Raw genomic sequence first — 13948 nt, 5'->3', positions numbered from 1 at the left:
CTCCTGTGTTGTACCAGTGCCAAAGACTTCACGCCCCAAGGACCTCAACAGCTACAGGCCGGTGGCTCTGACATCCCACCTGATGAAGACCCTGGAGCGGTTGGTCCTGGCTCAGCTTTGGCGCCTAATAAGCTCATCACTGGACCCACTTCAGTTTGCCTACCAGCCTGGCATTGGAGCGGATGATGCCGTCATTCACCTCCTACATCGTTCCCTCGCTCACCTGGAGACCGCTGGAAGCACTGTGAGAATCATGTTCTTTGATTTCTCCAGTGCCTTCAACACCATTCTTCCCTCGGTTCTAAAGGACAAGCTGGTGAACTCTGGAGTGGACCATCACCTCACTACCTGGATCCTGGACTACCTCACCGACCGACCACAGTATGTGAGGACTCAGGGCTGTGTGTCGGACAAGGTCGTCTGCAGTACGGGGGCCCCACAGGGAACGGTTCTGGCTCCGTTCCTCTTCACCATCTACACTGCAGACTTCTCCCACAATTCCACCCAGTGCTTCCTGCAGAAGTTCTCTGATGACTCTGCAATAGTCGGCCTCATCACTGATGGGGACGACAAGGAGTACAGAGGTCTGACCCAAGACTTTGTGGACTGGTGCCAGCTGAACTACCTCCAGATCAACGCCAGTAAAACCAAGGAACTGGTGGTAGACTTCCGCAGGCACAAGCATTCTCCACTGCAACCACTGAACATCCAAGGTATGGACATTGAGGCTGTGGACAGCTACAGGTACCTTGGTGTTCATCTGAACAATAGACTGGACTGGACTCATAACTCAGACGCCCTCTACAGGAAAGGGCAGAGCAGGCTGTACCTGCTGCGGAGACTCAGGTCGTTTGGAGTGGAGGGCCCACTCCTGAAGAAATTCTATGACTCTGTTGTGGCTTCTGCTATCTTTTATGGCGTGGTCTGCTGGGGCGGCAGCATCTCTGCTGGGGACAGGAAGAGACTGAACAGGGTGATCCGAAGGGCCAGCTCTGTTCTAGGATGTCCTCTGGACCCAGTGGAGGTGGTGAGTGACAGGAGAACGGCGGCTAAGCTGTCATCCCTGATGGACAACATCTCCCACCCCATGCAGCAGACTGTGACAGCACTGAGCAGCTCCTTCAGTGGGAGACTGCGGCACCCACGGTGTGGGACGGAGAGATTTCGCAGGTCTTTCCTCCCCACTGCTGTCAGACTCCATAATAAAGACTTTAACTGATCAAGCACACACATCCATACATATGCAATAATACTAAGTGCAATAATCCTTTCTGTCATCGTTGTATTTTTACTCAGTTGTATATAGTATTTGTATTTGTATTCTATTTTTATCTTATTGTATATTTATTTTATTTTATTCTACTGTATATAGTATTTTATTTTATTCTATTCTGTACAGTTGTGTACTGTATTTATTCTTATTGTATTCTAATTTTTGCCTCATAACTTTTGCACTGTCCACTTCCTGCTGTGACAAAACAAATTTCCCACGTGTGGGACTAATAAAGGTTATCTTATCTTATCTTATCTTATCTTATCTTATCTTATCTTATCTTATCTTATCTTATCTTATCTTATCTTATCTTATCTTATCTTATCTTATCTTATCTTATCTTATCTTATCTTATCTTATCTTATCTTATCTTATCTTATAACAAAAAGCACCTGTGAGGTGCTTCCAAAGCACCTCACAGGGTGCATGTTTATCCCTTCTCTTTGTCTACAAAGCAGATGTGGAGTGGTTGGGGAGACTTAAAATGCACTACTAAGTATCTGGTGTTCCATGATTAGAATGAAAGTTACTTCCTCCTGGATCTGGTGATGTCCATAGGCTGTCATTGCAAGCAAAGGGTTTTCTGAAATTAATGAACTTTTGAGCCCCTGAAATAAACCGACTGCGTAAAGCTGAAAGTCTGCACTTCAACTGCATTTGAGTTGTTTCATTTAAAATTCATTGTGCTAATGTACAGAACCAAAATTTGAAAAAAAGTTATCTCTGTCCAAATATTTATGGACCTAATATCTATATTTGGGTGCATTAATTCCCCCAGCATCCAATATCCTCCTTAAGCATGTCATCCAACTCATCACCACGTGGTGATCAGTTGAAAACTCTGCTAATTATTTCATGGCTGTGGCTGCAAGACATGCAGCCACAGATCAGATTATATGGTTACAAAATAATCGATAACTGACCTGTGACATAAGGTTTACTTTTACTTTTAACTTATGAATACACTTATGTTCAGCCATGGTATTTATTATGAACAGTTATAAGTACAGAGTCCAGAACATTAGTACAGAACACCACTTGGGTTTAGATCGGGCAGACATTTCCTCCGAGTCAAGCCCCTCCAGGTCTCTATATATCAGTGTTAATGTGAAAGCTGATGTCCCCCAGTAGGGTAACTAGGGCAGCTTCCGGCACCCCACCCATGGATTTCATAAAGGATCTAAATTGTTGTTTGGTCCATAAGGAAATACAGCAGTCAGGACATGCTCCCTGATCAAAACAACCTTGTCATAAATCAGCGCTGCTGTACATTTTTTCATGATTGATATGAACTTCTGGACCCAGTAATACTTTCCACAGACCCACTGGTCCCAGAATGGATTATTTTAGATAAACATTTGGACACATATTACAAGTAATATGAATGTTTTACGATTTCAGACAAGTTTTAGTGCCTCGCTGGGCATTAACAGAGATCAAACAAGGAAAGACCAGCTGACAAAAATTACACTGAAAAAGTAATGAATGCAAACATGCAGGCTGATATTTAGTTTGATTGAATATCATGTTCACTTATCTTTCAGCAAGTCATACATTTTTATCTAGATAATGAAAACAGCTATCTCCACTTACATGATGGTGCACTTTTTTTCTTATTAATGCTATACTTGACAAGGCATTGTAACGGGTGCAGTATACATGTTTTCTCTTTTTTAACAGTTAAGTGTTTTATTTTCAGCAGTAAGAAAATTCAGTTGGGAAAGCAGTAACAAAAACATTGCGTGAGCTCGAATTGTAGCTGTAAAAGGTTCTAAAGTTAAAATAGAAGTGTCACCATGTTAAGCTTGCTGCCCCGGTTCTTCTTCAGGGGTCACACCATTTCTCCTTGGCCTATTAGCACATCTATTCAAGGTTCTTTTCATATAACACTGTATTATTTTCCTTCCTAACTGTTTCTGTGCACAACAGAAAGCACTACATCATCCAACTGTAAAGCATCCAAAGGGGATTAATAGGAGTCTTTGTGTCTCAAATTAAAATGTAAAGGCAAAAAAGTTAAATAAAAGAGGAAAAAGAGGAAACTATAAACTATTCTGTTATTTGTATTACTTCTTAATTTCAAGTGCTATATACATTTGATAGGGTTAAAAGGGACTAATGAATGGGAAGGTTTCTTATTGAAATGATACTTTTACCAGGCTTTAATAACTGTGAATTGGTAGGATATAAACTATATAGCTATAACCTTTTGCAAATGTTTAGAAATTGGACTTGATCAAGAGAAAATGATGCTTTTGTTCTGAGAGCAGAATCTATATGTGGGCTATAATTGTTTTTGGACCGTGTATTTCTGTAGCTGTAGTTAATCTACAGGGAGTGCAGAATTATTAGGCAAATGAGTATTTTGTCCACATCATCCTCTTCATGCATGTTGTCTTACTCCAAGCTGTATAGGCTCGAAAGCCTACTACCAATTAAGCATATTAGGTGATGTGCATCTCTGTAATGAGAAGGGGTGTGGTCTAATGACATCAACACCCTATATCAGGTGTGCATAATTATTAGGCAGCGTCCTTTCCTTTGGCAAAATGGGTCAAAAGAAGGACTTGACAGGCTCAGAAAAGTCAAAAATAGTGAGATATCTTGCAGAGGGATGCAGCAGTCTCAAAATTGCAAAGCTTCTGAAGCGTGATCATCGAACAATCAAGCGTTTCATTCAAAATAGTCAACAGGGTCGCAAGAAGCGTGTGGAAAAACCAAGGCGCCAAATAACTGCCCATGAACTGAGAAAAGTCAAGCGTGCAGCTGCCAAGATGCCACTTGCCACCAGTTTGGCCATATTTCAGAGCTGCAACATCACTGGAGTGCCCAAAAGCACAAGGTGTGCAATTCTCAGAGACATGGCCAAGGTAAGAAAGGCTGAAAGACGACCACCACTGAACAAGACACACAAGCTGAAACGTCAAGACTGGGCCAAGAAATATCTCAAGACTGGTTTTTCTAAGGTTTTATGGACTGATGAAATGAGAGTGAGTCTTGATGGGCCAGATGGATGGGCCCGTGGCTGGATTGGTAAAGGGCAGAGAGCTCCAGTCCGACTCAGACGCCAGCAAGGTGGAGGTGGAGTACTGGTTTGGGCTGGTATCATCAAAGATGAGCTTGTGGGGCCTTTTCGGGTTGAGGATGGAGTCAAGCTCAACTCCCAGTCCTACTGCCAGTTTCTGGAAGACACCTTCTTCAAGCAGTGGTACAGGAAGAAGTCTGCATCCTTCAAGAAAAACATGATTTTCATGCAGGACAATGCTCCATCACACGCGTCCAAGTACTCCACAGCGTGGCTGGCAAGAAAGGGTATAAAAGAAGAAAAACTAATGACATGGCCTCCTTGTTCACCTGATCTGAACCCCATTGAGAACCTGTGGTCCATCATCAAACGTGAGATTTACAAGGAGGGAAAACAGTACACCTCTCTGAACAGTGTCTGGGAGGCTGTGGTTGCTGCTGCACGCAATGTTGATGGTGAACAGATCAAAACACTGACAGAATCCATGGATGGCAGGCTTTTGAGTGTCCTTGCAAAGAAAGGTGGCTATATTGGTCGCTGATTTGTTTTTGTTTTGTTTTTGAATGTCAGAAATGTATATTTGTGAATGTGGAGATGTTATATTGGTTTCACTGGTAAAAATAAATAATTGAAATGGGTATATATTTGTTTTTTGTTAAGTTGCCTAATAATTATGCACAGTAATAGTCACCTGCACACACAGATATCCCCCTAAAATAGCTAAAACTAAAAACAAACTAAAAACTACTTCCAAAAACATTCATCTTTGATATTAATGAGTTTTTTGGGTTAATTGAGAACATGGTTGTTGTTCAATAATAACATTATTCCTCAAAAATACAACTTGCCTAATAATTCTGCACTCCCTGTATCTTACACCTGGCCACCATATAGAAAACCTTCAAATATTGTTGCCTTAAGAAAGTGTAGTTTTTTTGTTTGGTTGGGTTTTCGCCCAATGGAAATTTAATCACACCTGCATAAGAAGGCCCAGATCCCTGTTATAATCTATTATAACTAGTGCTGTCAATAGATTAAAAAAAATTAACTAACTAATCTCACAATTTTCTGTTATTAATTGCGATTAATCTCAATTACTTTATTAATAGCCTGGCTCCAATTACATTTTTTTTATTCTTTATATTTTAAGATTGTAACAGACATTTATGCAACACAATGAAGTAAATGCAGAATAAACACAAAGAATGTATGCTGAAATTCAAAGAGAATTTTAATAGTTTTCATCAATCTTTAACACAGTGAAAACTTACAAAAAACCTTTAAGGCCATCAACAGTGACTGAACCCAGGCCTACAGGTTAAAGTGAATATCATAACAATAAAGGGTGCACAAAACTCAGTATTTAAAACACAAAAAGACACAGCTGAAAACCCAGAATGTTGAACATTTTTCACTTCAAAGGAGCAATCTGGATTAGTCCTTCTTTGCACTCAGCCAGTTACTGAGGCAGACTATTCTGTTTACATTGTCTGATGACAAAGAAGCACGCTTCTTTTGAATGATGTGACCTGAGAGTGAGAATAATCTCTCACAAGGCACTGTGGTTGCAGGGGTTGACAGGTACTTGCGTGCAATAGGTGCCAGCCTGGCATGTGCTCCTTCTCTCTTTAACCACCACTGTAGTGGACACTCTCCTATGTCAATTTTGGGCTCTGCTTTGTACAGATTCAGACAGCAGTCTATAGCATCTTCCTCTTCCTCTGTATCTGAATCAGGAGAACCCAGCAAGCAGATGGACATCTTGCTCTTCTTTGGTGAGGGTTCCTCTGTTGTCTGAGCAGATGGTTGGTGTGCATCCGTCTCTGACATCAGAAGGTCATGTACTGATGCCCACACCTCTCTTCTTTCATCTTTGGAAAGGCATTGAAGATCTTTAAACCTGGGATCAAGGGCAGTAGCGATCTTCAGCCATGTGAGATTGCTGCTGTCCCTCCGCTGAGCTAGGTCTGTGGTAAAAATCTTCTTAAACCTCAAAACGTAGACTGGGTCATCATCTGAGGGCTCCATAATCCTGAACAAATGACACAAGGCTGGCAACACCATGGAACAAGAGACATACCGCTCTCCTCCCAGCAGTTCGGTAACATATCTGCAATAGAAAGATCAAGTCTGTATTTTTCTATTAATCACACAGAGACAAACATAAAAACTACATATGAAAATACACAGAGAGGTGGAGGTGGAGAACATACTTGAAAACAAAGCTAGAATGCAAAGATAGACACACAATCATGAGAAACAAAATGTATTTACCTGCAAGGTTCCAGTAGTTCCTCCAGCTTTTGCAGTCTGTCAAGCTCCTGGTCAGTCAACATAGTCACCTTGCTGTTTTGTTGAGTCAGGATGGTGGTCAGCCCAAATTTGTTTCTCTGGATCCGCTTGATCATCTCTAGGGTGGAGTTCCATCTTGTTGGAACGTCCTGAACAAGCGGTTCTGTTTGATGTCCATGTGCAGCTTGCTGTGCCTTTAATTCCTGAGCGTTTGCTGGACTATGCTTAAAATGTCCAACAATCTTGCGACATTTGGCCAGAGCCCTTTCAAATGCGCTGTCATTAAGAGAAACTGTGACCGTTCTTTGCAGAATGTGGGCCATGCAGGGCATGTGTTCAAATGGAAGTAGTCTGGCGGCTGCAACCATGTTACGAGCACTGTCGGTGCCAAGCGTGGTTACCTTGCCCTTGATTTTCCATTCGTTTGCAACATTCAGAAAATGGTCAGCACACGCCTCAGCATAGTGTCTCTCTTCAGTTTTACTCACTGTTAGTGCAAACGATTGCATAGTCCAGTCGTTATCAATAAAATGCGCCATGACCCCCAAGTAATTATCGTTGTTCACCGAAGTCCAGTGGTCTCCGGTGAGAGCGACATTCCTTACTTGCACAAGCTTGCTGGACTGCTGAGCCCTCTGGTCCCCATACAAAGTGTGCAGTCTCGACACAATGGTTCCTCTCGAGGGCAGATTGTAACACTCATCTCCTGATGCAGCACGAATGACTTCTCTCAGTCCATCATCTTCTACTATGCTAACTGGTCGGCAGTTTTTAGCTATCCAAACAACCAAGGAATTGGTTACCTTTTCTCTCACATTTTTTGTTATTCGTCCACAAGCACCATACTCCTGAAGCGTAGACTGGCGAGGTCCCGTAGAGGTGGATTCAGTTGGGTGTTTTGCTCTCAGGTGATACGCCAGTGATGAACTGCTTCTGTGGTACTTGAATTCAGCTTTGCAAATTGTGCATCTTACTCTCGTTTTGTCCAACAAGCCATCAGGCAACTTCTTAAAGAGAAACTTTCCACCCAAAAGTCCGCCCTCGTCCATGCTTGCGTGTGTTAGCTAGTGTTAGCTAGATAGTAGCATGGTGTCACTACTTCTTCTAATCATTTCTGTCAGGCCAAACGCCAGCATAGCACACTGTTGCCCCCTCCTCCAGAGGTGCTCATGAATTTAAAGGTCTTAGATTACAGGAAATTAATAAAAAAACAAAATCAGCGTTAAATTTTTTTAATGCATTAAACATTTCGCGTTGATCTTAACAATTAACGCGATAATTTTGACAGCACTAATTATAACATTAATGTAACTTATGTGGCAGTGACCATAACGCCACCAAAGGTTCCAGGTGCATAATGGTAACAGCATTGGCAGCAAAGTCACTGTAACAGATGAGCCACACAGTGTATTTATTTATTTATATATATATATTTTACAGGTGTGAATAAAACAAGACAAAGAAATACAGTGACACGTCAATTTAAACATTTGATATGATTTCTGTGTACTATTTTAAATAAAATATCGAGTTATTAGATCAAGTCCTTAAATTCTATTTTTCTTTTGCTCTTACAGCATCCCATTTTCTCCAGAGCTGGGTTTATACATAGTTCTCTTCATGATAGTTGTCTTGTGGTTTGGTCTTTTATGGTCTGCCGTATCCTAGTAGTTTGAAAAACCTGCATTAGAACTCCTGCAATGACTTTTCAGAGACAAAATATAACTTCTTGATTGTCAGAAATATGCAAATACGTAACAAAAATGGTGTAGTTCACTTCATCCCGTCAGCAAAACCAAGGAGCTGGTGGTGGACTTCAGAAGGGGTCAGCACAGAGACTACAAGCCCATTATCATCAATGGAGCTCCAGTGGAGAGGGTGCAGTCCTTCAAGTATCTTGGTGTCCACATCTCCTCAGACCTGACATGGGCTGCCCACATTCAGGTCCAGACCAAAAAGGCTAGGCAGCGCCTGTATCACCTACGACAACTGAGGAAGTTCAGGGTCTCTCCAAAGATCCTCAGGATTTTCTATACAGGCGCTGTGGAGAGCATCCTCACACAGAACATGACATCGTGGTTCGGGAACAGCTGTGTGAAGGACCAAAAAGCTCTCCAGAGAGTGATCCGTACAGCAGAACGCTGCTGCAGGATTGCTCTCCCCCCGCTTCAGGACACCTACACCAGGAGATGCCGGACTAGAGCAGCGCAGATACTGAAGGACCCGTCCCATCCTGGCAACAAACTGTTCCAACTTCTGCAATCTGGTAGAAGGTTCCGCATCTTCCGGGCAAGGACAGAGAGACTCAAGAGGAGCTTCTATCCCCAAGCCATCCATGCCCTAAACACACACACACCCGCCCTCTCACATCATCTATAATTGACTGAGTCAGGACTCTTCCAGACACTGAACCAAGGCACAATGTACATTTCAAATTCCTTTAATTTTAAATATGTTTATATTGTCTATCCTGTAAAATAGTCAGATGTCTATTCATATTAATGTACAGAATTCACCTGCTTGCTGCTACTACTGCACATTCACCCAGTGTATATACTATATGTGTATATATATATATATATATATATATATATATATGTGTATATATATATATATATATATATATATATATATATATATATATTAGGGGTGCAACGATACACAAAATTCACGGTTCGGTTCGGTTCGATACTTTGGTGTCACGGTTCGATATTTTTTCGATACAAAAAAATGTTCATGCCTTTTTAATTTGTCATTTATTAAAATTATAAATATATATTTTAACTCAAAAGTACAGTTTTTAAATTTAACCCTAACCCTTGTGCGCGTTTTTTATTTTGACAGCGAATGCGCACCTGCGGACCACTTATGTGCAGCCCTGGTTATTTAGCTCGTCATATTGCAGCCACAGAAATTCTTTTGTCCATGAAACCATAAAGCTGCACTTTCTTTTTGCCTTATAGTCTCATTTGTCATAACTTCTCCGTTTTGTGGTAAGCTTTTCTTTGGCTGTCACTTCTTCACCCCGACCTGTCTTATTTGGCTCAGCAGAGCTGAAATATAAATCCTGCTACTTTTACACACGGACTCACATAAGCTCAGCGATTCTCTGCGCGATCAACCTCTCACATGTTTAAGCTTGCTGCGGGAGATTTCACTTGTCATGTTTGCATAGTAAGCTAACGATTAATAAGACGATGTCAGAGGAATTGGTGCACAAATTATCATCACTCACAGATCAGTGCTGTCGCTCTCTATACACAGTTCGCACGATTGCAAAGTGAAAGCAAAAAAACAAGCGCAAATTCAAACGCGATTTCAATATGTCACATATTGACAGTGGCTCACCGATGCCAATGACATAATTACCCAGCTACATTTCTGAAAGAATGCAAAAGCATTGACATATATTTTTCCTACAATAGCCCGACGGGCAGGGCAGAGAGATTTTTGTAGCCCGACTGGAAAGATCGCTAGCTCCGGGACGTCGGGCTAGCGATTTTGCAAGCCCTGTATCTGATTGAGGAATCACTCATCTTTGGAAAAGAGAGTTTATTACAGAGAAATGTCTCTTTCCAAAATAAAAGCTATACTATCCGCTTCTTCTGGGCTATATTCTCAGCAGCATAAGGAGAATCATGTGCTAACAGCTGTCTAAATGACTCGGCTAAAGTTAGTAGCATGCTTGTTGTTTTTGTCTTTGCACTAGGATGATGTCGGCGTAAATGTGCAGTCATATTCGTTGTGTTCCCACTAGTGCTTTCAGGTTAATCTCGTTGAAATGACCTTAACGCCACAACACGGCAAATCTCCGTTAACGAGCTACCGCCGATCGCTCCGTGCATGGGGCTAGACGGCCAACACGTTAACGAGCTAACTGCGCTAACACACTAGTTCACACCAATGTAATTAAGCATTGCATGGCACATCCAACATACTGTTTTACTTTAGTCCATGACTCGCTTACCTTCAGGGTCATACGTCACATGAAAACCAAAATAATTCCAAACGCCAGATCTGAATGAGAGTGGGGGAGGTCCATCTTGCAAGGAGAGCTTAACTTCTGTCTCGCTAGCTTGCCCTGCGCTCTTCCTCCTGACTATGCTGTCTGTGTTGAGCGCTCAGTGGATCTGCGCTCGACAGTGCAGCCTAGGCGGAGTAGTCGAACGCAGATTCACTGAGCGCTCAACACAGACAGCATCGTCAGAAGGAAAGTTGATAAAATAAATTACAAATGTTGTATTGTTCGATACATATGCGTACCGAACCGAAAGCACTGTCATGAACCGAAGTTCCGAGCGCAGGCCGGACCCAGTAGCAGAACACACACACTAGGGTAGGAGCGAATAAAGAAAGTAATTTTTATTGCAACTAAAGGTGTCCCGTGAGGGTAGCCAGAAAAACAACGTATGAAACCAGAAGAAACCGAGGGACCGCACAGGGAACGCCGAGAGCGGGGCTGTGAGAGGCTGTAAAACAAAAAGAGAGACAGATTACTGGGGTGCGGAAAAAAGGCAGCATACGAGGGAAGGTGGAGTGTGCGTCTCACGGTGATAGCCGGGCCGAGTGAACCAGAGGGGGGTGGAGCTCCAAAAGGGGTCGAGACGGCGAAGCTGAATGTGAACCAAATCTCAGGCGGACAGGTGGACAGGTGGACAGGCAGGTGGCTCGAAAACAAAAACACGCCGAGTTGTGATCTGGGTACACAGGGAAAAAAACAGTGTTAGGTCCGATGGAGAGTTTGTCATACGAGTTCTTTTCCGCAGGCGTACGTTACCGCTGAGAGGCGACTACGGACTGGCGTGGAGCAGCAGGTAGGGCAGGATTAAATAGTCCACCTGGTGATCGCCTGGGATGGGATGCAGGTGTGGGGTTAGCAGCCACGCTCGTGGGCGTGGACATCCCAGCAGCACCCCGGACGCCGGGCCGCGGACCATGACAAGCACTGTATCGAATGGTTCAATATCGATACGAATATCGTTGCACCCCTAATATATATGTGTGTGTATATATATATATATATATATATATATATATATAATGTTCTTCCTCTACACACCCCCCCCCCAATTTTTGCACATGTCGAGGAGCGTGTCAGGCTACATTTCACTGTGTGTTATACTTGTATAACTGTGCATGTGACAAATAAAGAACCTTGAACCTTGAACCCTTTTCTTTTTTACCTTTTTTTTTTTTTTCAAATTTAGTTTATACTAATTTGTATGTAAATCTCTCAGTATGTGTGGAGTGCTTGAAATCAGCCTTTAAACAACTGCCTTATACATCACCGTGTTAAATGAGAAATACAGAAATACAAGAAAAACTCAAGGGATCACTGTGCTGCTCCCCGCAAAACAGTTCTGATGCATGCCTTTCCAAGCATTTGAGCCCCTTTCCAATAAATTTTGCATAAACAAGCATCTGTTGAACAGCACTGCAAAATAAAATGTTTTTGTGTTAATTATAATAGCGACGGTGTATCGTGACATTCTAGAGTATCTGGAGTAACAAGATTAAAGCATTTGAGCATATGTCTGAGATATTAATAAACAGTATGAATTTATTCTGTTTTTAGAATATATTCCGAGCACAAATCCAAAAGGTAGGGGCATGTTATGACTAATTAGGATTTCATTAATCACTGCAGTAATAAATTGAGTTGCAATGAGAAAGTGCACACATCAATTCTCTGTGGACATGCTCTACAATTTGTGTCCCCTTCATAGGGCCAAGTAAGGCATTAGTGCCAAAGCTGTTCCAACCAACATATTTTCCTCACTTGAACACACTGCCACCCAAGAGTTCAGTGTCAGCTTCATTAAAATGCATGGCTACTCACACAGTCGCACCTTGTGTATGCACAAATTAACATGAATGATTTCACTCTCTGTTATCCCAGTTGGAGACTCTACATGACTCTAATGTTAACAGACTAAATGAGACTACTTGTTTCCAGGGTTGAGTGGATGTACACTGTAACTAATTCTGCTCTCAAAAAGGGGTAAAAAAAAAACTGTGCATGTTTAAGCACGTTTTCACTTAACCAAAGGGAAATTTTGCATTGATCTTTAATTATATTTAATTATTTAGGAACTACAAAACACAAGTGAAAAAGCCAAAAATCTCAAAATAATAGTGAGAAGATTGAAATTGAATCCCAGCCCTATGATGCCATCTTTAATTACCTTTAATTTACTTAGTGATGAAATAGCAAATTCAATACAGTCCTTCAAATGATAATACATGGTAAACAGTTTTGATCCATGTTAAGGTCAGTTTTATCGAATGCTGCTGTTTCTCAAGAGTTAGAGATCAAAGCAGAGCAGATCACCAGGATTTCAGTCATCTTTTATTAAACAAAATGGGGCTTTTTTTTTTTTTGGACTGGCCACTAGACAGACAGCCAACTGAGGACATGGCCTCTCTTTCAGGGTGGCTAATTTATCTTTGAAGAACCTCATTTGCATTGCAATTACCTGAGAAGAACCTATAAGTGGATCCTCCTGCCTCTGACAATTGAGATAGAGTGTGCATTTCTGCTCATTGCAAAGAAACGAAAGAAAAATCAATTGATGGGGGTGGAGACCTGGAGTTAGTTAGAATCTCCCCCCCCCCCCATACAGTGTAATGAACTATCATACAATTTCACAAAGAAATAGTCTGTCCCTTATAGCTACTTTGCATGGTAATATGTTCTAAAAAAAATTTTGTTTCACAAGTTCATCTGTGAGTAAGAAATTTAGTACCTTACCCCTCCCCCCCTCCTGCCACATATCAAGATAAAATTGTTATCAATAAGTATCGTAAAGAAAGAAAAGTCTATCCATAGCGCAGTCACATAAAAAACATAGCTCTTAAAATATCACCATGTCATTCTGTTCGCCTTACATTGATTTTAGGTATCTCTAGTTACATATTTGAACTGCTTTTGCTATTTCTAACACAAAAATGTCTTGGCCACAGACAAAGAATGTTAAAGTAATATTTTTTATTATGATATATGATATCGAAAATACGAGCTAAAATAAATGTGTCAAATAACTGATATACAGGGTGGGCCATTTATATGGATACACCGTAATGAGAACAAAACACTGAACAAAATCTTCTGAGTGAACTGAGGGTCCTGTTCCAATTTTTGTTTTGCCCATTCTGCAAATTCTGTGCGCCGATCTGGGTCATCCTCGTTGAGATGCTGCAGTAGCTGGAGTTTGTAAGGGTGCCATTTGTGAGTAGCTAATATCCGCCGAAGGGATGTTCGACTAATGCCACTCTCCAGTGATATGTGGCGAGTGCTACACTGTGGGCTCTGGCTGAATGAAGCTAGGACAGCCACTGATGTTTCTTCATTAGTGACA

General features: G+C 41.6%; 1 protein-coding gene across 1 annotated transcript; it reads right to left on the bottom strand.

The window, feature by feature from the left end:
- Positions 1 to 5479: 5479 nt before the first annotated feature.
- LOC113027300 (uncharacterized) lies at positions 5480 to 6862 on the bottom strand. Its single transcript, XM_026176915.1, has 2 exons — positions 6573 to 6862; positions 5480 to 6408 (listed from the first exon to the last, which is right to left on the bottom strand). The coding sequence occupies exons 1-2, from the start codon at positions 6704 to 6706 to the stop codon at positions 5733 to 5735; spliced, it is 810 nt and encodes a 269-aa protein (XP_026032700.1). The 5' UTR covers positions 6707 to 6862; the 3' UTR covers positions 5480 to 5732.
- Between the last annotated feature and the right edge of the window lie 7086 nt (positions 6863 to 13948).

This window comes from Astatotilapia calliptera, chromosome 7 (assembly GCF_900246225.1).
Source record: "Astatotilapia calliptera chromosome 7, fAstCal1.2, whole genome shotgun sequence".
NCBI lineage: Eukaryota > Metazoa > Chordata > Actinopteri > Cichliformes > Cichlidae > Astatotilapia > Astatotilapia calliptera.
Note: the sequence above shows the minus strand (reverse complement) of the source record. Positions and strands in the feature narration are given on the sequence as shown.

Bases quoted from the DNA above. Each gene is read 5' to 3' on its own strand.
- LOC113027300 (XM_026176915.1), bottom strand. From the start codon at position 6,706: ATGATCAAGCGGATCCAGAGAAACAAATTTGGGCTGACCACCATCCTG. The intron at 6,409-6,572 runs GTAAATACATTT...TTTCTATTGCAG, and splicing joins GAACTACTGGAACCTTGCAG to ATATGTTACCGAACTGCTGG.